This window comes from Nycticebus coucang, chromosome 16, assembly GCF_027406575.1.
Source record: "Nycticebus coucang isolate mNycCou1 chromosome 16, mNycCou1.pri, whole genome shotgun sequence".
Lineage (NCBI taxonomy): Eukaryota > Metazoa > Chordata > Mammalia > Primates > Lorisidae > Nycticebus > Nycticebus coucang.
The window spans coordinates 91,377,580-91,400,485 of record NC_069795.1 but is presented as its reverse complement, the minus strand read 5'-3'; the positions used below and the strand labels follow the sequence as shown (position 1 = coordinate 91,400,485).

General features: G+C 36.2%; 1 protein-coding gene across 7 annotated transcripts in view; it reads left to right on the top strand.

Annotated features, from left to right (window-relative positions):
- The window catches only part of ATP11B (ATPase phospholipid transporting 11B (putative)), a 140,381-nt gene that overhangs the window by 97,521 nt on the left and 19,954 nt on the right, over window positions 1–22,906 (top strand). For all 7 annotated transcript variants that reach the window (XM_053565187.1, XM_053565186.1, XM_053565188.1 and 4 more), the window contains exons 22-28: window positions 1,200–1,345; window positions 2,763–2,822; window positions 4,984–5,111; window positions 6,236–6,374; window positions 16,884–16,949; window positions 17,414–17,517; window positions 19,000–19,165. In XM_053565187.1, the coding sequence (XP_053421162.1) occupies window positions 1,200–1,345; window positions 2,763–2,822; window positions 4,984–5,111; window positions 6,236–6,374; window positions 16,884–16,949; window positions 17,414–17,517; window positions 19,000–19,165 (809 nt within the window). The remainder of the gene's footprint in view (window positions 1–1,199; window positions 1,346–2,762; window positions 2,823–4,983; window positions 5,112–6,235; window positions 6,375–16,883; window positions 16,950–17,413; window positions 17,518–18,999; window positions 19,166–22,906) is intronic.

Genomic DNA, 22,906 nt, shown 5'->3' with positions numbered 1-22,906 from the left:
AACTCTTTTTTTTTTTTTTTTTTTTTTGTAGAGACAGAGTCTCACTTTATGGCCCTCGGTAGAGTGCCATGGCCTCACACAGCTCACAGCAACCTCCAACTCCTGGGCTTAAGCGATTCTCTTGCCTCAGCCTCCCGAGTAGCTGGGACTACAGGCGCCCGCCACAACGCCCGGCTATTTTTTTTTTTTTTGGTTGCAGTTTGGCCGGGGCCAGGTTTGAACCCGCCACCCTTGGTATATGGGGCCGGCACCTTACCGACTGAGCCACAGGCGCCGCCCGCAACCTCAAACTCTTGAGCTTAAGTGATTCTCTTGCCTCAGCCTCCCAAGTAGCTAGGACTACAGGTGCCCGCCACAACGCCTGGCTACTTTTTGTTTCAGTTGTCGTTGTTTAGCTGGCCCAGGCCGGGTTTGAACCCGCCACCCTTGGTGTATGTGACTGGCGCCGTAACCACTGTGCTATGGGCGCCAAGCCATGAATATTTTTATATTCATTAGAAATAGTGAAGCTAAGGGCCAGGCATGGTGGTTCATAACTGTAATCTTAGCACTCTGGGAGGCCAAGGCATGTGGATAGCCTGAACTCAGGAGTTCGAGATCAGCCTGAGCAAGAGTGAGACCCTGTCTCTACTAAAAATAGAAAAACTAGCCAGGCACTGGGTAGGCTCCTATAGTCCCAGCTACTTGGGAGTCTGAGGCAAGAGGGTCGCTTGAGCCCCAGAGTTGGAGATTGCTGTAAGCACTCTACCCAGGGCACAGAATGAGACTCTTGTCTCAAAAAAAAAGAAAGGAAAAAAAGAAAGAAAAGACAAAAGAAAAATAGTGAAACTAAATCTAGTTTATAGCATTCTGTCCATCAGAACTCTGTTAACCCAGTATTTGTGCTTATTTGTATAATAGTTAACCTTCCTGCTGCATACTGAACTTGGAATATTGCCTATGTTAATTATATTTTATCTTATTATATTCCAGTTCTTTGAAAATAGGTATTACATGTCTAATATATATTATAGCTTTATATTAATTACCTATTTAGGTAGAACAACCTTGCAGACATCTATTACCTGCTAACTTAATAGGATTCAGTGTTTCTAAGTCCATGTTTAACTATTATAAATAATTAAGGTATTTGCAGATATATCATGAAAATTATACTTACCAGTTAAAAGTGAACATGCCTTTTTGTCCCCTTTTTACAGGAATCATGGGTAAAGAAGGAAGACAGGCTGCAAGAAACAGTGACTATGCAATAGCTAGATTTAAATTCCTCTCCAAATTGCTTTTTGTTCATGGTCATTTTTATTATATTAGAATAGCTACCCTTGTACAGTATTTTTTTTATAAGGTGAGTTTCATGTGGATACTTAGAATCAATTATTGATATAATAATTCAGAGTTTCAACTTAAGGAATGTTATAACCATATATGTTTTTCTTAAAATAGTTTCTTTAAGTAAAAATAACAGTAGTTTGTCATAACTACTGTTTCTATACCAACAGAAAGCAAATCTGTGCTTGCCTGGAGCCAAGGATTCAGGTGATAGAATTGTCTAGACAGGGATATAAATGAGCTTTTTGGGGTGATAGAAAAGTTCTCTACTTTTATTATAGTGGTAGTATGTAACTTTGTCAAAACACATCAAAATTTATAATTAAAATTCTTGGCTTAGTGCCTGTAGCTCAGCGGCTAGGGCACTGGCTATATACTCTGGAGCTGGCAGGTTCAAACAACAGTGACAACTATAACAAAAAAAAAAAAAAAGAAAAAATAGCCGGGTGTTGTGACGGGCGCCTGTAGTCGCAGCCACTTGGGAGCCCCCAGTGTTTGAGGTTGCTATGAGCTGTGACGCCATGGCACTCTATCAAGGGTGACATAGTAAGACTCTGTCTTAGAAAATAAATAAATTGTTTATGTTTTGCTCTATGCAAATTCGAACACAATAAACATTATTTCTTTGAAGTCATATTGTCCTGAACCAATTTTAATTTAACTCTGATATGGTGGTTTCAAGCAGAGGTTCTTAAACCTTTTTTGTGCCATTAATGACCCTTTGGTAGTCTAGTGAAATGTATGAGCTCATAAATATGATATTTTTATATGCATAAAATAAAATACATAAGCTTACAAGGAAACTGATTATATTGAAACACTATGCTATCTCTGGATCCTTTTGAGGAGGGTGGAAGTCTGTGGAACCCACATTAAGAGCTCCTGCTACCAATGCATTTAATACCCCAATGTCATATGTTAGGTATGTTCCTGTAAGTAATAGCTGCAGGCCAGTGAAAGAATAAAAGTCATAGAGTACACATTTCTATAAGATGATGATGACCGTTTCCTTAACTTATTTTTCTAACTTGTAAGATGAGTATATTGAGATGGATATTTTGACAGTTCCATTTATTGTGTTTTGAAGTATTTTTGTATTACAAAGCTATCATAGCCCTAAAGTTTAAGTAAATCTTACTTATTGTACTGTATACAAAAAGAACTAATAGTAGTTGGAAGGTTGTAAATTCAAAATTGTAGTATTGCTTGGCAAAGATAGGAGTCAAGGGTATTTTTATTCCAATATCTATACTTTTGAAATTTTTTTAACAAATGAGGAATCCTCCTTTCTTGGTTTATATGGACAAGTCCTTATCCTTTATTTACCATATTACTGAGATTGTATTTAAATGACACCTTAGTAGTCATTAAAATTTTTTTTCTCTTTTCTACCTAAATATTTTAATTATTTCGTTTTTCATCTTATTTTTCAGAATGTGTGCTTTATAACACCCCAATTTTTATATCAGTTCTACTGTTTGTTTTCTCAACAAGTAAGTAAAGCTTATCTTTTGTCCTTTTAGAATAAGGTATGTATGTTTGGATTTTGATAGACATTTGGAGAGATTTTTCTCATTTTTATTATTCTACAGGTAACTAGACAAAACTTTTTTGCTTATTGTATTTATAATCAGCATGACAGTCATAATATTTATTCTGGTTTTCAGTTTGAGGTAAGTATTAATATTGAAATACCATTCTGGACAGTTTTTTTTGTTTTTTTTGTAGAGACAGAGTCTCACTGTACCGCCCTTGGGTAGAGTGCTGTGGTGTCACATGGCTCACAGCAACCTCTAACTCTTGGGCTTATGCGATTCTCTTGCCTCAGCCTCCCAAGTAGCTGGGACTACAGGCGCCCGCCACAACGCCCGGCTATTTTTTTGTTGCAGTTTGGCCAGGGCTGGGTTTGAACCCGCCAGCCTCGGCATATGGGGCCGGCACCCTACTCAATGAGCTACAGGTGCCGCTCCATTCTGGACGGTTTTAAAAAAGATATTAACTCTTGATAGCTTATGAGAGAATTTTGATCACTTTTTTCAACTTTTTTATGACGTTTCTATAGAGTCCACATCAAGTCACACCAGATAATATTGAAGGTTTACCTAATTTTTATTTTTAGCTTAGGATTTTTAGATTTGGAAGGACCCTTAGTGTTTGAGTCCATAGATGACATACAGGTTTTTATCTCAGAAGCTAGCTTGAAATAATTGATAGAGGTACCTGAAGTGCTATATTGAAAACGTTTCCTAAGCTTTAGACTCAGAAGGAAAGTGTTGTAATTTGTTAGTAGTGACTGTAATGGGCACAGAGTTGGGTTTTTTTTTTGTACACGTTACATATTTGCAATTCCTGATCTACTCCATTTTATTTTGTAGAAAAATGAAAGTGAAATCCTCAGAGATTAAGTAACTTGCCTTAGCTAAAGTAATAACTAAACTATGACTTAGAGGCCGGGCATGGTGTCTCACGCCAGTAATCCCAGCACTTTGGGAGGCTGGGGTAGGTGGATTGCCTGAGCTCAGGAGTTCAAGACCAGCCTGAGCGAGAGCAAGACCCCATCTCTTAAAAACAGCCGGATGTTCTGGAAGGCACTTGTAGTCACAGCCACTCGGGAGGCTGAAGCAAAAGAATTGCTTGAGCCCAAGAGTTAGAGGTTGCTGTGAGCTATGATGCCATGGCACTCTATGGGAGAATGGAGGTGTGAGGGGGACAAAGTGAGACACTGTCTCCAAAACAAACAAAAAAAACCCACTATGACTTAGAGCTACTGATTCAATTGAGTATCCTTTTCACTTACAACACTATAGCTCAAATTTAGACATTGGTTCTAACATAATGAAAAAAGGGCTTAATTATCTTAGATTTTTAATGAGTTGTTCCTATCCTTAATTGCTGTTTTCTCCTCTTTCTACAACCTGTAACTCTAAAATTCGAAGTTATCAGCGTAGGCAGTAATTGTAACAGTTTACCTAAATGAACTAAAGACTGCAATAAGACCATATAACTAAGAGACCAGACCTATTTTGATTATGTTTTCAGGGGCTTTGCAGAGTAATTAGGGTGGCAATATTAATAACAGTAAAAACAACATAATATATGAAACATAGGCAAAGTGCTCAGCATTAATGCTAACTTGTGATGTTGTAGTGGAGGAAGGCATCATCAAAAATTTGGGCAACCGTGCAGTTTCATGGAAGAAGAGTGTCTTGTTCGCTGCCTTAAAGGAAAGCATAGGACATAGAAGGGGCAACAAAGCCATGAAAACCTAACTATATGTATTTTAAAGGAATTCCTGTTGAGGAATAGTAAGTAAGAAGCCTGGAATGCATTTAGGAGAATTGTGTAAAATTACTTTACAGTAACCAAATTGTGAAAAATTTTTAAATATTGATCCAATTCACTATAATTTTAGAAATATGTGACTTACAAAATATTCTAATTCCCATAAAGAATATAAGTCTAGGAACATTATATGTTTATTTCTATACTAAAAACAAGTAGAAATTATTTAATTAGCATTGTTGAAATGGATTTTAATATAAATTGACACAGTATGATTTTATGCTTATTTTAATATGCTTCTAATTATGTGCATAATTATAATACTAATTCATAATTTAGAATCTCAGCATTCCTACCAATTTCTCTTTCTAGACATTGTATGACAGCGTGTACCTGACTTTATACAATATTTGTTTTACTTCCCTACCTATTCTGATATATAGTCTTTTGGAACAACATATAGACCCTCATGTATTACAAAACAAGCCTACCCTCTATAGGTAAGTATTTTCAATTAAATGTTCATAATATTTCTCATTGTAAGTAGTATATTAAATAGTTACCAGTTTTTAAAAGTATCTAAAAAATAAGCCAATTAGTGTCTTGGATTAAAATTTTACTAAGGAACATACTATAATTGTCATGTGATTTACAGTTATTGAATATCAAGGAGAAAGATTTGAATAGTTTTTCCAGTGTTTGTGAGAATAAAGAATTCTTTGTAACTTACTTTTACAAACAAGCATATTCTTGGGCGGCGCCTGTGGCTCAAGGAGTAGGGCGCTGGTCCCATATGCTGGAGGTGGCGGGTTCAAACCTAGCCCCGGCCAAAATAAAAAAAAAAAAAAATTGGAATACAAACAAGCATATTCTATTTTGTATGTTCAAAAGAAGTTATTCAGGAATTAGTGGTCTCTAGAATTCCTAAAAATGAGCCTATGTTCTGCTTTCCCCAGATACACAAGTAGTGGTCAATATGCAGTGCAGGGTTTAGGGTACTTATTCCCATCCCAGATCCCCTGCTTTATTCCTGGATCCCCAGAACCAAGTCATCACAGAGATGTCATTGGGACCTGTTCCTCAGGACCAGCTTATGATTTCCATTGTAAGTTCCTATAGAGATATTACTTGTAGAGGTAATACTTATTCAGATACAGACACTGAATAACTTAATTCTATTTCCCAGGATATCTAGGACAGAGATTGGCACACATTGTTCTTCCCATGTTAGCTATTGTTGGAAATGAAGTTAATTGGGAGCCTCAGTCAGTGCTAAATCTAACTCAGATGACCTCCCTAAAGAGAGACCATGATAGTAAAGTGATTAACAGAAGAAGATAATAACAGATAAATCAGCTTTTACAATTAAACTGACATGTCTATGTCATATTTCTTTATCAAATGAGAAAATGGATTTGAATATACTGTGTGAACTATCAACAGTCACACAGACGTATGATATCATAAGCAGTGGTTTGTAAAAGTGTTTATTCTTTCTGTTAATAGTTTTAAGCATGTGAAATTTAAAAATCCATCTTGTCTTTTAATTACCAAATTATAATAATTTAGTAGCTAATTAATAAATGATTCCTAATATGTTCCTTTTTCTTTTTTTGATTTACAGAGACATTAGTAAAAACCGTCTCTTAAGCATTAAAACATTTCTTTATTGGACCATCCTGGGTTTCAGTCATGCCTTTATTTTCTTTTTTGGATCCTATTTTCTGATAGGGAAAGATGTATCTCTGCTTGGGAATGGCCAGGTAAAAAATATAATTTTTTAAAGAATACTTGATGATATTTTGATTTGGTTTGATTTTTGATAACTTTTGTCATAAAAATGAAAGTAAAAGTCAATTTAAATTTTAAAATTTCAGCTATGAAATTAAAATGCAAGAATATAAAAAGTTCAAAAAAATTTTACTTAAATAATAGTTTCATACAAATTAAAATTCAAAGAGAAAGACAAGACAATTTAACCTTAAAATGAAATTTAAGTTACTAGACAATTTTGCTATTCAAAAATTAGCTAACACAGGGTGTATGCTATGGCCTTACATGCTGTTCACCTCAGGATTATATTTTAATAATCACAGCTGTTTACTTTTGCTATTTTCATTAACCTCATAATTTATATGTCCTTATTTCTTATCATTATAGCAAAGTAATTTTTGCATGTTATTAAAAATATTTCAAAAATAATTTTTTTTGGTTATTACACATCATCGTTTATTTCCTTAATTAGAGAATTTGTTTGTTTCTAATTTTTAGTGACTTCTAAAATAATTGAAATCTTGAGCATTCTTTACAGAAAAGATAAAACCTACCAGGCACGGTGGCTCACACCTGTCCTATAATCTCAGTACTTTGGGAGACTGAGGCAGGAGAATTGCTTGAAGCCAGGAGTTTGAGACAAGCCTGAACAATATAGGAGTGTCAATCCTCACCTCATAGTTTTCCTGTGAGGAGTAAATGACATGTAGAGATTAAGCATAGTGGCCAGCATGTGGGAGTACTCAACCCTATCTGGCCTACTTCTCCCAGAAACTCTGTGAAAGTTACTTCTTAGAATGTGCCATGTTCATTTCTAGTTCTAAGCCATTGCTTGTTTTCTCTCTCAATTCTCTTAGCTGTGTTCTTCACAGTTGAGTCCACAGATGCTTTTCCTTTTGCTCCAGCTCTCTCCCATGTCTCCCTATGCTAAAATCCTTTCAGACTTATTCAGCACTGGCCATGTTGAATGCTTCGTGTTTTCTGAACAGTTGAGGAGTAGAGTAGAAGTTGTTAGTTAGAATGGAGTACTAAGAAAAGTAGCTGGAGTGATCCCGAGAGAGGGGCAGGAAAAAGTTGCAGTAGTTTGGGGTGAAGTCCAGAAGAATTCAAAAGTTAAGATTTTATGCCAATTTTTTTATATAAGCCTCTAGCAAAATTACGAATATTGTATGTTGATGAATTTTCAACAAATACTTTAGAAGTCTTCACTTATCTTTCATTTCTCTTAAGCTGAGGAAAGAACTATTCATCCTTCATAAGTATTTCTCACATCTTTTTAATAGGCGTTTCTTCCCCTTAACACTGCTTTTTTGTGGGCTTCACAGCACCGTAAAGCTTTCCTGGCCAGGCCTGGTGGCTCATGCCTATAATCCAAGTATTTTGGAAGGCCGAGGTGGAAGGAGTGCTTGAAGCCAGGATTTTGAGGCCAGTCTGAGCAACATACTGAGACCCTGTCTCTACAAACAATGGAAAAAAATTAGATGGGCACGGTAGCACATCCTGTAGTCCCAGGATGTAGTCCCAGCTGCTTGGGAGACTGACGCAGGAGGATCGCTTTTGAATTCAGGACTTGGGGGTTATATAAGAGTTAAACTCACATAAAATTTCTTTAACCATATGCAGACTTAAAGTAGTCACAGTCTTTAAATAAAAATATCAGTTAAGAACTAGGGTTTGTTTTAAAATACGGTAGTGTTGTCTTACAGTAACATCTGTTAAGAATTTATAGGTTAGTAATTTAGTAGATATTGTTTGGGTAATCTTTTCATTTTATTTTTTGAAATTAAAAATGAGTTTAAGGCTTTCAGTTTTGGTCATTTGAAATCAACTTTTTTGGAATTGATTTTAAATAGGGCTTCATAGACTACTACAGATTTATTTTTAATAGGAGATTGTTATTCTCATGCTACTTTAATTTGTAAGATTATCATTCTCATGCTACTTTAATTTGCAGATTTATCATTAAAGTTCGTCATTTCTTTTTATTTAATAGAATTTTGATGAAAGGTAATATTATAAAATTTGTGAGAGATTTAGGTGTAAATTTAAAAATTTAAGGCCTCACCCCCCCCCCAAATAATATGCCATCTAAAAAAACTGACTTCCATGAAATCATTTTTGAAACAACTTTATTGAGGTATAATTGACATATGATAAATTATGCATATTTAAAATAATGCAATTTGCTACTTTTTAAAACCATTTTAATCATTTTTAAATGTATAGTTCAGTAGTGTTAAGTATATTTACACTGTTGTGCAGTAGATCTCCAGAACTTTCTCTTTCTGCAGAACTGAAACTCTATTCCCATTAAACAACTACTTCTTATTTTCCCCTCCCCTCAGACGCTGGCAGCCACCATTCTATTTTTTGTTTCTATGAATTTACTACCTATGAACTCTTTTTTAAAAATTAAATAAGTATTACAGCTCTTTTAGAATTTGGTGATGCTTAAAAAAAAAAGGCTAAATAATTGAGAGTTAAATACCCATGAAGAATGTTAAGTGCATTATAAATTAGAGAAGTAACTAAAAACTAATGATTGTGGTTTTTTATTTTTATTTATTTATTATTTTATTTTATTTTTGAGACAGAATCTCACTATGTTGCCTTCAGTAGAGTACCGTGACATCACAGCTCACAGCAACCTCAAACTCTTAGCCTTAAGCGAGTCTTTTGCTTCAGCCTCCCAAGTATCTGGGACAACAGGCACCTGAAACAACACCTGACTTATTTTTTTTGTTGTTGTAATTGTCATTGTTGTTTGGCAAGCATGGGCCAGGTTTGACCCCGCCAGCCCTGGTGCATGTGGCCGGCACCCTAGCTGTTGAGCTACAGGCACCAAGCCTAGTTTTGTCTTTAAAAAGCGCTTACTGGCTTGGCACCTGTGGCTCAAGTAGCTAAGGCGCCAGCCACGTACACCTGAGCTGGTGGGTCCAAATCCAACCTGGACCCGCCCAATGACAGTGATGGCTGCAACAAAAAATAGCTGGGCAGTATAGTGGACGCCTGTAGTCCCAGCTACTTGGGAGGCAGAGGCAGGAGAATCACTTGAGCCCAGGAGTTGGAGGTTGCTGTGAGCTGTGATGCCATGGCACTCTATCCAGGGTGACAGCTTGAGGTTCCGTCTCCAAAATAAACAAATAAATAGCACTTACCTTCTCTTGTCTTCATCCTTACAGAATAAGTGATCTTAATCTAACAATGTTGCTGTTGTATAAAGTATTTTTGGAAATAGCTTGTGTTTATCTTTCTGTGATCTCAGCAAGGAAACTTCCTCAAGGAAGAAGCTGTTTAAAATTATAAATAAATATGCTACTTAAGATTATAGATAAGGAAAGAAAGTGATAGGAAAATGTGAAAGAATCAATTCATATTGAAAGAGTTTACCCCAATTAAAACAGACTCACACAGAAGGAGATGGAAAAGGCATCATGGCTGCCTTGTTAGATGAGTAAAAATATTACAATGAAGGAAACAGGAAAGAGAGAATTGTCATGTGGTAAGAGTAGAAAACTGTGGTGATATAGTATGTATCAGGAAAACGTCAGAACAGTTTCAGAGATAGCTGAGTTCCCATCCCAGTCTTTGGGACATTCTGTTTCTCTGGTGATTTCAACCAAAGGCTTCAGAAGAAAAACAGGATAAACATATAAAGAATTCTTTGTTAAGTCCAGGACCCAAACACTAATATCTAATTCTGCTCATTCTCAGTGATGTGATATGAAAATTACAAACTTGTTAACTGCCCTTTCAAATGTGATCTGGCCAAAATAAAGTTTTTTTTTTATTTTTAGTTTTATTTTTTTTTTTTTAATTTTACTGAAGCGCATAGGAACTCAAGTGGAAAATGTCTACCAATAATGATTTTTTTCTTCCTTTATGGAAGTGTACCAGTTTGAAAAATTAAAATTAAAAAATTTTTTTTTCTCCCTTTTTCTTTTTTTTTATTGTTGGGTATTCATTGAGGGTACAATAAGCCAGGTTACACTGATTGCAATTGTTAGGCAAAGTCCCTCTTGCAATCATGTCTTGCCCCCATAAAGTGTGACACACACCAAGACCCCACACCCCTCCCTCCGTCCCTTTCTGTTTTTCCTCCCCCCCGCATAACCTTAATTGTCATTAATTGTCCTCATATCAAAATTGAGTACATAGGATTCATGCTTCTCCATTCTTGTGATGCTATACTAAGAATAATGTGCATCTATCAAGCACAGTTGTTCTAGGGTCTCATTTAAATCTCATATCTTTGTTTAATTTCTGTTTAGAGGATCTGTCCAGCTCTGTAAGAGGAGTGTTAAAGTCCCCTGTTATGATGGTATTCTCAGATACCATAGTGCTCAGACAGAGTAAGGTCTGTTTTAAGAATCTGGGAGCATTTAAATTGGGTGCATAAATATTTAGAACTGAAACATCTTCTTGTTGTATTTTTCCCTTGACCACGATAAAGTGACCATCTTTGTCTTTTTTGACTTCAGTTGTTTTAAATCCACATGAATCTGAAAATAAGATTGCAACTCCTCTTTTCTTCTGAATTCCATTTGCCTGAAAAATTGTCTTCCAACCCTTGACTCGGAGCTTTAATTTGTCTTTTGAAGCCAGGTGTGTTTCTTGCAGACAGCAAATGGATGGCTTGTGTTTTTTAATCCAGTCAGCCAATCTATGTCTCTTCAGTGGGGAATTCAAGCCATTAACATTTATGGAGATAATTGATAAGTGTGGTAGTATTCTATTCGTCTTATTTTGTGAGAGTCCATTGCTTAGTTTTATCTTTTGCATCAGTGTGGAGGTTAGGTTCTGTCCTTCAATTTCTGAGTTCTTACTTTGCTGCTGATCCATTGTGGTGGTCAATGTGCAGAACAGGTTGAAGTATTTCCTGTAGAGCTGGTCTTGTTGTGGCAAATTTCCTCAATGTTTGTATATCCGTAAATGATTTGATTTCTCTGTCAATTTTGAAGCTTAGCTTAGCAGGGTACAGAATTCTGGGCTGGAAATTGTTCTGTTTAAGTAGATTAAAGGTAGATGACCATTGTCTTCTTGCTTGGAGAGTTTCATTAGAGAAGTCTGCAGTCACTCTGATGGATTTGCCCCTGTAGGTCAACTGGCGCTTACTCCTGGCAGCTTGCAGAATCTTTTCTTTTGTCTTGACTTTGGACAGGTTCATCACAATGTGTCTTGGAGAAGCTCTTTTAGAGTTGAGGCGACCTGGGGTCCGATATCCCTCTGAAAGCAGTGTGTCAGAATCTTTGGTGATATTTGGGAAATTTTCTTTTATAATATTCTCTAGTATGGCTTCCATTCCTCTGGGGCATTCTTCTTCCCCTTCTGGAATTCCTATAACTCGTATGTTGGAACGCTTCATAAAGTCCCATAATTTTGACAGTGAACGTTCTGCTTTCTCTCTCTTCTTTTCTGCCTCTTTTACTATCTGAGTTATCTCAAGAACTTTGTCTTCTACCTCTGAAATTCTTTCTTCTGCATGGTCTAACCTGTTGCTGATACTTTCCATTGCATCTTTAAGTTCCTTAATTGACTGTTTCAGTTCCTTCAGCTCTGCTATATCCTTTCTCTATTCTTCATATCATTCATCTCTTATTTGATTCTGTTTTTGGATTTCCTTTTGGTTATTTTCCACTTTATTAGCAGTTTCCTTCATTATTTCCATCATTTCTTTCATTGTTTTCAACATGTGTATTCTAAATTCCCTTTCTGTCATTCCTAACATTTCTTTACAGGTGGAGTCCTCTGCAGTAGCTACCTCATGGTCCCTTGGCGGGGTTGTTCTGGACTGGTTCTTCATTTTGCCTGGAGTTTTCTGCTGATTCTTCCTCATGAGTGATTTTTTTTATCTGTTTCCTTGCCCTAATTTTCCTTTCACTTCCTCTTGCTCTTTAAGTTCTCGTGCAGTTGCAGGCGGGTTTATACCAATTGAGCACACGCGACCACTTGCTGGTTTTTCCCTGTTTTAGTCCTCCTCTTGGGGTCCAGAAGTCTCTCGCTGACTCTCTGTATCCTCGCAGGGGTGATGATAGGCAGATCCCACCGGCCAGAGATGCCTGGAGTCCTATCTCCCTGGACTCACGGTGCCCAGATGCAAGGAAGCTGTTACTCGGCCGCCATCTTGCTCTCCTCCTCCAATAATTAAAAATTTTTAAATATGTGATTGGGAGAAAAAGTAAAAAGCTAGTAGATAAATTCCAGTTAGAATTCTCCTAGAGATATTAGAATTGTCAAACCTTCAGCACCATTCTAAAAAATACATTATATGTACTGTACCATCATTTTAAAAATCAAATGAGAAAGACTAGGTTAAGGAGAAAAATAATTATTCACCTCTTCATTAAATGTTGTAGGTATGAACCATTTCCCAGGTTAGTTGATAATACTAGCAATACAAGGCAGCAATAATTATAATAATAAAATATATAATATTAATAGTATATCATTATTAAAAGAATATAATAGCAATAATTAGCAATACAAGTTAGACTTAGGAGGTGAAATTTCATTTTTCATTTTTTTTAAAAAATATGCTGTTTATTTCAGCTGTTTCATTAACATGTCACATACAAGGGCTATAAAGAAACAGTTCTGTTGTATTAACTATATTCTGAGGTTTACATACTGTCTACGTTACAGTCATCTTGGGAAAATGAGGCTTTTTTTTATTATTTTTATTTTTTTTATTAAATCATAGCTGTGTACATTAATGCGATCATGGGACACCATACACTGGTTTTATAGACCGTTTGACACATTTTCATCACACTGGTTAACATAGCCTTCCTGGCATTTTCTTAGTTATTGTGTTAAGACATTTACAGTCTATATTTACTAAGTTTCACATATACCCTTGTAAGATGCACCACAGGTGTAAAGGAGGTGAAATTTCAGATTATAATTTTGAAGAAAGAAAAATAAACCTTTTATAGTATTTACTATTTTTTTCCTGAATTTTATAACAACCTTTCCCTTATTTCCTATTCCTAATTAATTTCTTTTTCATGCTATACATGTCATCAGCTGTTGAAAGCTAACCATCAAATGGTAAGAGCTCTGTTGAGGCACCATACTGTATCTGTATTCCACAAGAATGCTGCATCCTTTATTTCAATTCAAATGATTTAACTACTGTAATTGCCAATCAGGTAATTCAAGAACACATCCGATTTAACTCCTATAGGTAGATATAGATATTTTAATAAAAAGTTATTTATTAAAAACATCTTTGTCTAGTTCATCATAGAATTTCCCTGCGTGCTCATTTATTAATGAGACAAATATTTAAAGCACTTACTGTATCCCAGGTACTTAATAGAAAATTAGATATAGGTACACTTAAGAGGAAAACAGGGTACCTTGCTTCTAATGGTATTACTCAATGATTGGCCATATGTTATAATTGGTCAAGAAGTCAATAGTAAAGAGTTTGTACTGGAGAATTGAACAACTAATTAATTCTAGGGAAGGTAGTTCTTGTGTAGATAGATGTATAGTTAAGTTAAACCTGATAAAGAAGTTTTCATTTTTTGTTGTGTATTCTTTAAAACCTTCTTAACACAAGAATTTGGTCCTGCAATTATCCTCTCTTCCATCTCCATTAAACTCTCATCCTCTGTTGGATCAAACCCTGTCACCATTCAGACATGCTTTAAGATGTTCCATCTCCTAATAAAAAACATACTGCTTTGGCTCACAGCCTCCTGCTCTGGCTGTATTTTAGAGCAAAACTTGAAGAAGTGGTGTTTTCTCATTATTTCTTCTTCCTGAACTCCTATTGCCCCTTGAACATATTCCAGTGGGTCTTTCCCCCCAGCACTCCTCTCAAAACCTTGTCTTTATCATTATCACCACTTCTGTGCTGCTGAATCCTAAAGTGTGTCTCAGACCTTACAATTCTGACCACTGGACACGTTTATAAAGCCTTCCTTCTTGCCAAGTGATCCTCTCTCGGCTTCTGTAGCTTACTTTGGCTTCTTACTATTTTTGACTATTCTTCTTCTCTCTTCTCTTCCTGCCCTTAGAATCAGAGTTTCTCTCAACCCTGCATTATTGACATTTTGAGCAGGGTAGTTTTTTGTGGTGGGGGCTCATCCTATGAATTATGACATATTTAGCAGCATCTCTAGCCTCTACCCGCTGGAGACCAGTAGCATGCACACATGCATGCCCTTAGCTGTGTCAACTAAAAATCCTCCAGACCTAGTCACGTGTCTTCCGGCCAGCAAAGTCACCCCAGCTTGAGACCCACTGCTCTCAGTGGAACAGAGGCCTAGGGCTCAGTCCTAGGCAATCAGTTCTTCTTTATCTGTCCACTGGCTACACTCATCCTCCCCATCTAAGAAATGATAGAGAAAATAGGTTGGGATAGAAAGTATGTTGAGCATCTGCAAGACAGATCCAGGTTTAGTGATGTCTAAACATTTTAAAAGGCTCTATTTAAGGAAAAATATCATACAATTACAAATACAAACTTAAGTATACATGAAAGTGATTTTGTGTGACACAAATATACCCTACTTAATCCAAACCACATGTAAATTCAACTCACTTTTCTTTAGCTAGATCTATAAATGCCTTCTGCCTGCTACTTACTCCGTTACCAGCCAGCTCAAGGGGAGATCAGATAACTGATGGATTACAGTTAAAATACATTATTTTTCATATTTTTAGCCAAAAGTCGATTTGAATGTTTCTGTACAGCTTTGAATGAGGCCTGTGCGAGGGGAAGCCCTAAATTCTCCTCTACTTCTAAGGAAAATACCATGTAAAATGCCCCAATGTAGGTCCAGTAAAACCAGATACTGAAGGATAGACGTGTGCTTCTGTTACCGCTTCCAGGCCCCGGTCCCCTGTGTACATCAAAGTATCTGTACCTGTGGCCCTGAAAAAGGAGATTGGCTCTTCTCCAAGAGCTAAGCTGAGACCCGCTGATTGTCAGGATTCTGCGTCATTTCTAGAGATAATAAAAGCAGAAAAATAAGCCCAGGTTCACTATGGCTTTTCTCTTGTCTTGGCAAACTCCCCAAATACCCTAAGTTAAGGAATTTCATGACATTTCATTACTGATAATTCTATTATTGATTGCTTATTACATGCTAGGTACCCTGTTCTCTGTATATCTTAATTCTTACAGGAACCTCTGAGGTTTAACCTCATTTTTACAAATGAAGAAAGTGAGATGCAGAGAGGCTAAATAATTTGTCCAATAAATGCTAATTGGTAGAGATCCATGACTTTAACAAAGGAGCTTTTAAAATAATTTTTTAAACCAGTGTTAAGATTATAACTTTTATAAACTAAGTTAGCATAAACTTCTGGTTATGTTCTTATTTGTGGAAATAAAATACTAAAATTATCTTGGGATTCTGCTTATTTAGTAAACCTTAGTAAGTTTTGGCTGCAAAGCCCAAGGGAATCCTTTCTGACTGACATTAACTGCATTTTTCTCTGGAATTCTTTGAGGAGTACTTCCATTGTCTATCATCCCTTCCTTTCAGTCTCTAGTGTTATACTTAAGTTTCTTTTCTCTTGGTCATGTCCAAAAAATTACTGTGGCAAGTGACCTACTGTAACTTCTGGTTGGGAGGGTTTCAGAAAAATACTACAATTGTGATCCAACATGCAGGCATGGTGGCTCACGCCTGTAATCCTAGCACTTTGGGAAGCCAAGGTGGGTGGATTGCCTGAGCTCCTTGGTTCGAGACCAGCCTGATCCAGAGCAAGGCCTTGTCTATAAAAAAAATAGTCAGGCATTGTGACAGGCACCTGTAGTCCCAGCTACTTGGGAGGCTGAGGCAAGAAAATTGCTTAAGCCCAAGAGTTTGAGTTTGCTGTGAGCTATGATGCCAAAGGTGACAAAATGAGACTCGGTCTCAAAAAAAAAGAAAAAAAAATTGTGATTGGACAAGGTTTTGTTATCATTTTTACCATGACAGGAATAAAGAAGTCACTAATGACTATATTATTCTAAAAACAGTCTATGCCACATAGTTCGAGCCCATCTTTGGGTTTTCACTCTGAAAATGCTACCTAAAGTACCATTGAGTATAAAAATAATAAGCATAGGGCAGCGCCTGTGGCTCAGTGAGTAGGGCGCCGGCCCCATATGCCAAAGGTGTTGGGTTCAAACCCAGCCCCGGCCAAACTGCAACAAAAAAATAGCCGGGTGTTGTGGCGGGCGCCTGTAGTCCCAGCTACTCGGGAGGCTGAGGCAAGAGAATCGCTTAAGCCCAGGAGCTGGAGGTTGCTGTGAGCTGTGTGATGCCACGGCACTCTACCAAGGGCCATAAAGTGAGACTCTGTCTCTACAAAAAAAAAAATAATAATAATAATAAGCATAATAATGCTTTATTCTATTACATTTTATTAATTTAAATTTAAATGTAACGGGCTTAGCGTAGTGATTTTTAGTAGAGAATGAAATTACTTTTTACCTTACATTTAATTTAACATCATGTTAACACATAATGTAATAGTTTATCCCTTCTGTTTAGATGTTTGGAAACTGGACGTTTGGCACCTTGGTCTTCACAGTCATGGTTATTACAGTCACAGTCAAGGTATGTCACTGAAATTAGAAACAGAGACACACGTAGTTATCTATGTGCATAATTAGTTAATAGTCTGCATTTCTCTAGCCGCAGATATTTTTTCATTTTTCATTATAAATAATATTACTGATTGGTATTTTAATAACTCATTTAAATTTTATCACAAAGTTCTCATTATTTTAAGAAGCCTCAGCTGATATTTATGATCAAATAAAAATCTCTGAAATTTTGTTTCTTTGTATATAATGCAAGATCATAGTTTGTTTTATGCTGTGGAGTTGAAATAGAATAATCACATGAAATTTCAGTGCTGCCTCCTCATAAAAAAAAAGCTAAAAATTTTCCAATTTCATACTAGCACTCTTTCATAAATACTGCTTCTAAGGGATTGTGCCATGGTATTTTTAGATACTTAGAGTTATTACATTTTATTCCTGAGATATATTTCTAATAATTTTTAAAACAATTTTTAGATGGCCTTGGAAACTCGATTTTGGACTTGGATCAACCATCTTGTTACCTGGGGATCTATTATATTTTATTTTATATTTTCTTTATTTTATGGAGGGATTCTCTGGTGAGTAACTATATTGTATTTTAATTATATTGACTCAACTATAATAAACATTTATTATAAGTTATATTATGAACAGATTTTGTGCAGAATAGTTTTGAGATCCTATTCTAATAATAAGTTCATTTTTTTCAGTTTACTACTACACAGAAAAAAAAGAAAGTAACATTTATTGAATATCTACCACATTCTAAATGTTTTATGTAAGATTATTTTATAGCCTCATTATAATACTTATCCCTATTTTTTTTTCTTTGTGGAAACTGAGCCTAGAGGCCACAATGGTAAAAAAGTAGCAAGGCCACGATTTAAACCCAACTTGTCTTATTTCACAATTATCTCTACACTAACCATATTACCTCCAAATTATTTATTAATGTATACAATAAAATAAGTCACATAGAACCATTAAATTTTTAAATTGTTGAGTTGACTTCTCTCTGAAAGGTAAATAGTTGCATCATCTTCATTGGTAGAATCAGATACTCAGCTGGCTACTTTGATAGATGAAAAATTAATGCTTCTCCTAAAATTCTTTGGTAAGTAATGGACAACTAAACATAAAGTCTCTGTCTAGGAGAATTTATATTACATTTGACTGCTGTGTCTGATCCATTTGTCAGTCAAAAACTTCTATTTAGGACCATAAAAGGATACTTGTATGAATATTATTGGTTTATAATTCTCTTTAAGTCTTTGCTTTTTTCTGTATTTCTCCATAGTCCCTTGAACTGATATATACAAAACTCAAAAGGAATATCTTTGCAATACTTATTAACATGTAAAACTAGTATTTATTTATTTTAAAATATGTTTTAAAAGAAGAGCCTTTGAATAAAGCTTTCATCCTAAGATTTAGGTAATCAGTCTTTTAACCACTCACATGACAATATTTTTGTTATATACTTTTTTTCTTTCTTTTACTGATCTCTTAAGTCTGGATTACTACCTTATTCTTATGGTATCCTACCACCAAGATAGGGTTATTAGTCAATTGCCTGCTACTTTTCTTTTCTTTTTTTTTTTTTTTTTTTTTTTTTTTGTGGATTTTGGCCGGGGCTGGGTTTGAACCTGCCACCTCCGGCATATGGGACCAGCGCCCTACTCCTTGAGCCACAGGCGCTGCCCAACTACTTTTCTTTTGATAAAAACTTACCGAGCCTGAGTAAAGGTGAGATCCCATCTCTACTAAAAATGAAAAACTGAGGCAAGAGAACCCCTTGAGCCCAAGACTTTGAGGTTGCTGTGACCTCAGAAGCCGTGGCACTGTACTAAGGGCAACAAAATGAGACTCTGCCTCAAAAACTTATATTTTGTTTTTAATATTTAAAGTCTATTTTGTTTTATAATTAAATTATAGCGATTTTTATTTTGAACATTTTCCTGGAGTCTTAATTGTTACTATCAAATACATTATGTTAATAGGATGTCCTGATTTAAGCATTTAGTTTCTACCTTTATTAAGCCCACTGTCTTAATTTGCAGGCCATTTTTGAGCTCCCAGAATATGTACTTCGTATTTATTCAGCTTCTATCAAGTGGTTCTGCTTGGTTTGCCATAATCCTCATGGTTGTTATATGTTTGCTTCTTGATATCATGAAGAAGGTATTTGACCGACACCTCTATCCTACAAGTACTGAAAAGGCACAGGTAATCACTTTTTGTATTCAATGCCTTTTTAGTTGTGGGTCTTTGATGATAAATGGCTGTCATTATAATTTGCTTATGTCAGAAAATAGGAAATGACATATTTCTGTAACAAGTATTTTGCAACATAAACATTGTTAAATGTGACATTTTTAAAGATGTTCCTTCTATTAATTTTATGACCACTGGTAAAGTATGAGTACTTTAAATTACATTGTTATTATAAAAACTCTGGCTTTTTAAATATAAAACTGTCAAGTTATGTCCATATAATAATAATAAATTTTTTTAAATAATATCACAGTATTCTATATGTAATTGAGATACAGAGTCATGTCGTTAGAAACATTAGAATTTGTGTAGTATCTTTTAAGGTTATATTATTTTCAACAAAAGAGTGTGAAATACATTTTTAACCTAATTAATTTTTACAGAATGGAATTTCATAAAATAATATATCTTCTCTAAACATTTATTAATAAATATTAAACTACAGCAGATACTGGCAGTAGGTTACATAATGCTTAAGAATGTTGTCTTTGGGGACTGATAGATTTCAGTTCAAATATCAGCTCCACCATTTGGTAGAGTTTCAGTTTCCTCATTGGTAAAATTATGGCAGAAATATCTCTTTCACTACTTTTGGAGTAAGGATTAAATGAAAGAATTTTCAGGCACATAGTAGACACTCAAGAATTGGTAGCTGTTTAGTTGAATGAGCCTTTTCTGTGTATTTGAGTAGTACGTGAGCTGAAATCTATCTCACTTTGTCCTTGTACCTATACCATGCTATTGGGTATGTACTTCCAAGAATATATTCTAATCAACCTCTTATACCCTGGTAAACCCTCAGTTTATTAATCATGTAGTTCTGGTTAGGTTGAGATTTTTCTCAACATGTTTGCAACATGCCAAATAAGGTTTGTTTAAATTTTAGAAATTTGTGTATTTATTCTAAAAATAGAAAAAGTATTCCTTAAGTATTTAGACTTTGAGTTTAGAATCCCTGAACAGTGGATTGGTTTTAATTTCAATAGGTCATATCAACATTTCTCTACCATTTATTTGCTTTGGTAAGATAATCCTAGCCAATACACATTTCAACAGTATTAAAACAGTGCAGTCCTGTGAAGGCTGACAACCCTGAATTCAAATACAGTTTTAATTATTTATACAGATGATATATGTACTTGATCAGGTCACTTTGCTAAGCCTCACTTTCCTCCTTTGTAAAATCAGAATAAAAATTACTACCTTACAGGGTTGTTAGAGATAGTGAGTGTGAAGCACCTAAAATTGGGCCTATATACAGGTAGTCCTCAGTAAAAAAAAAAAAAAAAAATGTTACAAGTATAATGAGGATGAAAATGTTGCTCTGTTGCTCTGTGGCTCAGCCCCCATAGCACAGTGGTTACAGCGCCAGTCACATACACCGAAGGTGGCAGGTTCGAACCCAGCCCAGGCCTGCTAAACAATAGCTAAACAATTACAACCAAAAAATAGCCAGGCTAAATTGTGGTGGGCACCAGTAGTCCCAGCTATTTAGGAGGCTGAGGCAAGAGAATTGCTTAAGCCTGAGAGTTTGAGGTTGCTTTGAGCTGTGACGCCACAGCACTCTACTGAGAGCAAAATAGTGAGACTCTGTCTCAAAAAAAAAAAAAGGAGAAATTAGTTGCCAAGTACATGGTATTTATTAGGGAAAACAAATTCTCTTACCACCAGATTCCGTGGTGATAGAATAAATAATAAGATCCAAAGGGGTGAAGAGATTGAAACATTTAAACTAGATATTAATATACAGAGTGTACAAAAAAATATATACACTTTTTTTTTAAGAGGCAGAGTTTCATTTGTTGCCCTTGGTAGAGTGCTGTGACATAGCAGCTCACACCAACCTCCAGCTCTTGGGCTTAGGCGATTCTCTTGCTTCAGCCTCCCAAGTAGCTGGGACTACAGGCGCCTGCCACAATACCCAGCTATTTTTTTGTTGTTGTTGTTGCAGTTTGGCAGTGGCTTACGCCTGCAGTCCCAGCACTTGGGAGGCTGAGGCAGGTAAATTGCCTGAGCTCGCGGGTTCGGGATCAGCCTGGGCCAGAGCGAGACCTAGTCTCTAAAAACAGCTGGGTGTTGTGGCGGGCACCTGTAAGTCCCAGCTACTTGGGAGGCTGAGGCAAGAGAATTGCTTAAGCCCAAGAGTTGGAGGTTGCTGTGAGCTGTGATGCAACGGCACTCTACTAAGGCTGACCAACATAGTGAGACTCTGTCTCAAAAAAAAAAAAAGAAAGAAAATATTGCTCTGTGATAGTGATCCCTAAATGGGGCTAAAAAAACTTGCAAATCTGATTACTTTGTCTGCCTATGCATGTATTTCTATCAGTATGGACAGACTTTTTCACTGTGCAATATATTACTTAAATATAAATCAGAAATGTTTGCCTGGCCAGGCGCAGTGATTCACACCTGTAATCCCAGCACTTGGGAGACTGAAGTGGATGGATTGCCTGAGCTCACAGGTTCTAGACCAGCCTGAGCCAGAGCGAGAACCTCATCTCTAAAAATAGCTGGGCGTTGTGGCGAGTGCCTATACTCTCAGCTACTTGGGAGGCTGAGGCAAGAGAATCGCTTAAGTCCAGGAATTTGAGGTTGCTGTGAGTTGTGATGTCACAGCACTAACCAGGGTGACAGCTTGAAGCTCTGTCTAAAAAAAAAAAAAAAAAAGCTTTGCCTATCTTACTGTTTCTAATCTTTAGAGATAAATGTTTATAATAAAATCATTCTTTTTTATACATCAGCCATTATCTTTATGGAAATTAATATGTCTCCCCCTCTGGGGATACATTCATTTGTATTTCACCAAAATATATGAATCGCATTATTTTTAAAACTCAGTTCTTTATAGAAGTAAACATAGATTGACTATCACTTCTGTTTTTTTTTTTTTTTTTTTTGAGACAGAATCTCCCTGTGTCTCCCTCAGTAGAGTGCTGTGGCTTCATAGCTCACAGCAACCTCAAACTCTTGGGCTTAAGTGATTCTCTTGCCTCAGCCTCCCAAGTAGCTGAGACTACAGTTGCCTGCCACAACACCCAGCTATTCTTTTTGTTGCAGTTGGCATTGTTGATTTTAGCTGGCCCAGGCCGGGTTTGAACCTGCCTGCCTTGGTGTGGCCAGTGCCCTACCCACTGAGCTATAGGCGCCGCCAGATTGACTATCACTTATCCAAAATGATCATCTCAGATTTTAGAATTTTTTTTTAATTCTGGAATATTTGCATTGTACTTGTTCAGCATCCCTAATGCAAAATCTGAAATGCTCCAATGAGCATTTTCTTTCAACATCACGTTCCTACTCAAAAAATTTTGGATTTTGAAGCATTTGGGATTTTCAGATTAGAGATACTCAACCTGTAATCAAATTTATTTCTATTTATCCTTAGAAATTCTACTGTAGACAGAGAATTGACAAACTTACTGAAGTCATTTCATAGAGATTTCTTAATGCTATGATGATAGATGGTATTCTTGTTATTTTTACATAGGAAATATCTGATACCTTAAAGTAGGCCCTTCCAGGCTTGGCGCCTGTGGCTCAAGAGGCTAAGGCTCCAGCCACATAAACCTGAGCTGGCGGGTTCAAATCCAGCCCAGACCCACCAAACAACAATGAAGTCTGCAACCAAAAAATAGCCAGGCATTGTGGCGGGCGCCTGTAGTCCCAGCTACTTGGGAGGCTGAGGCAAGAGAA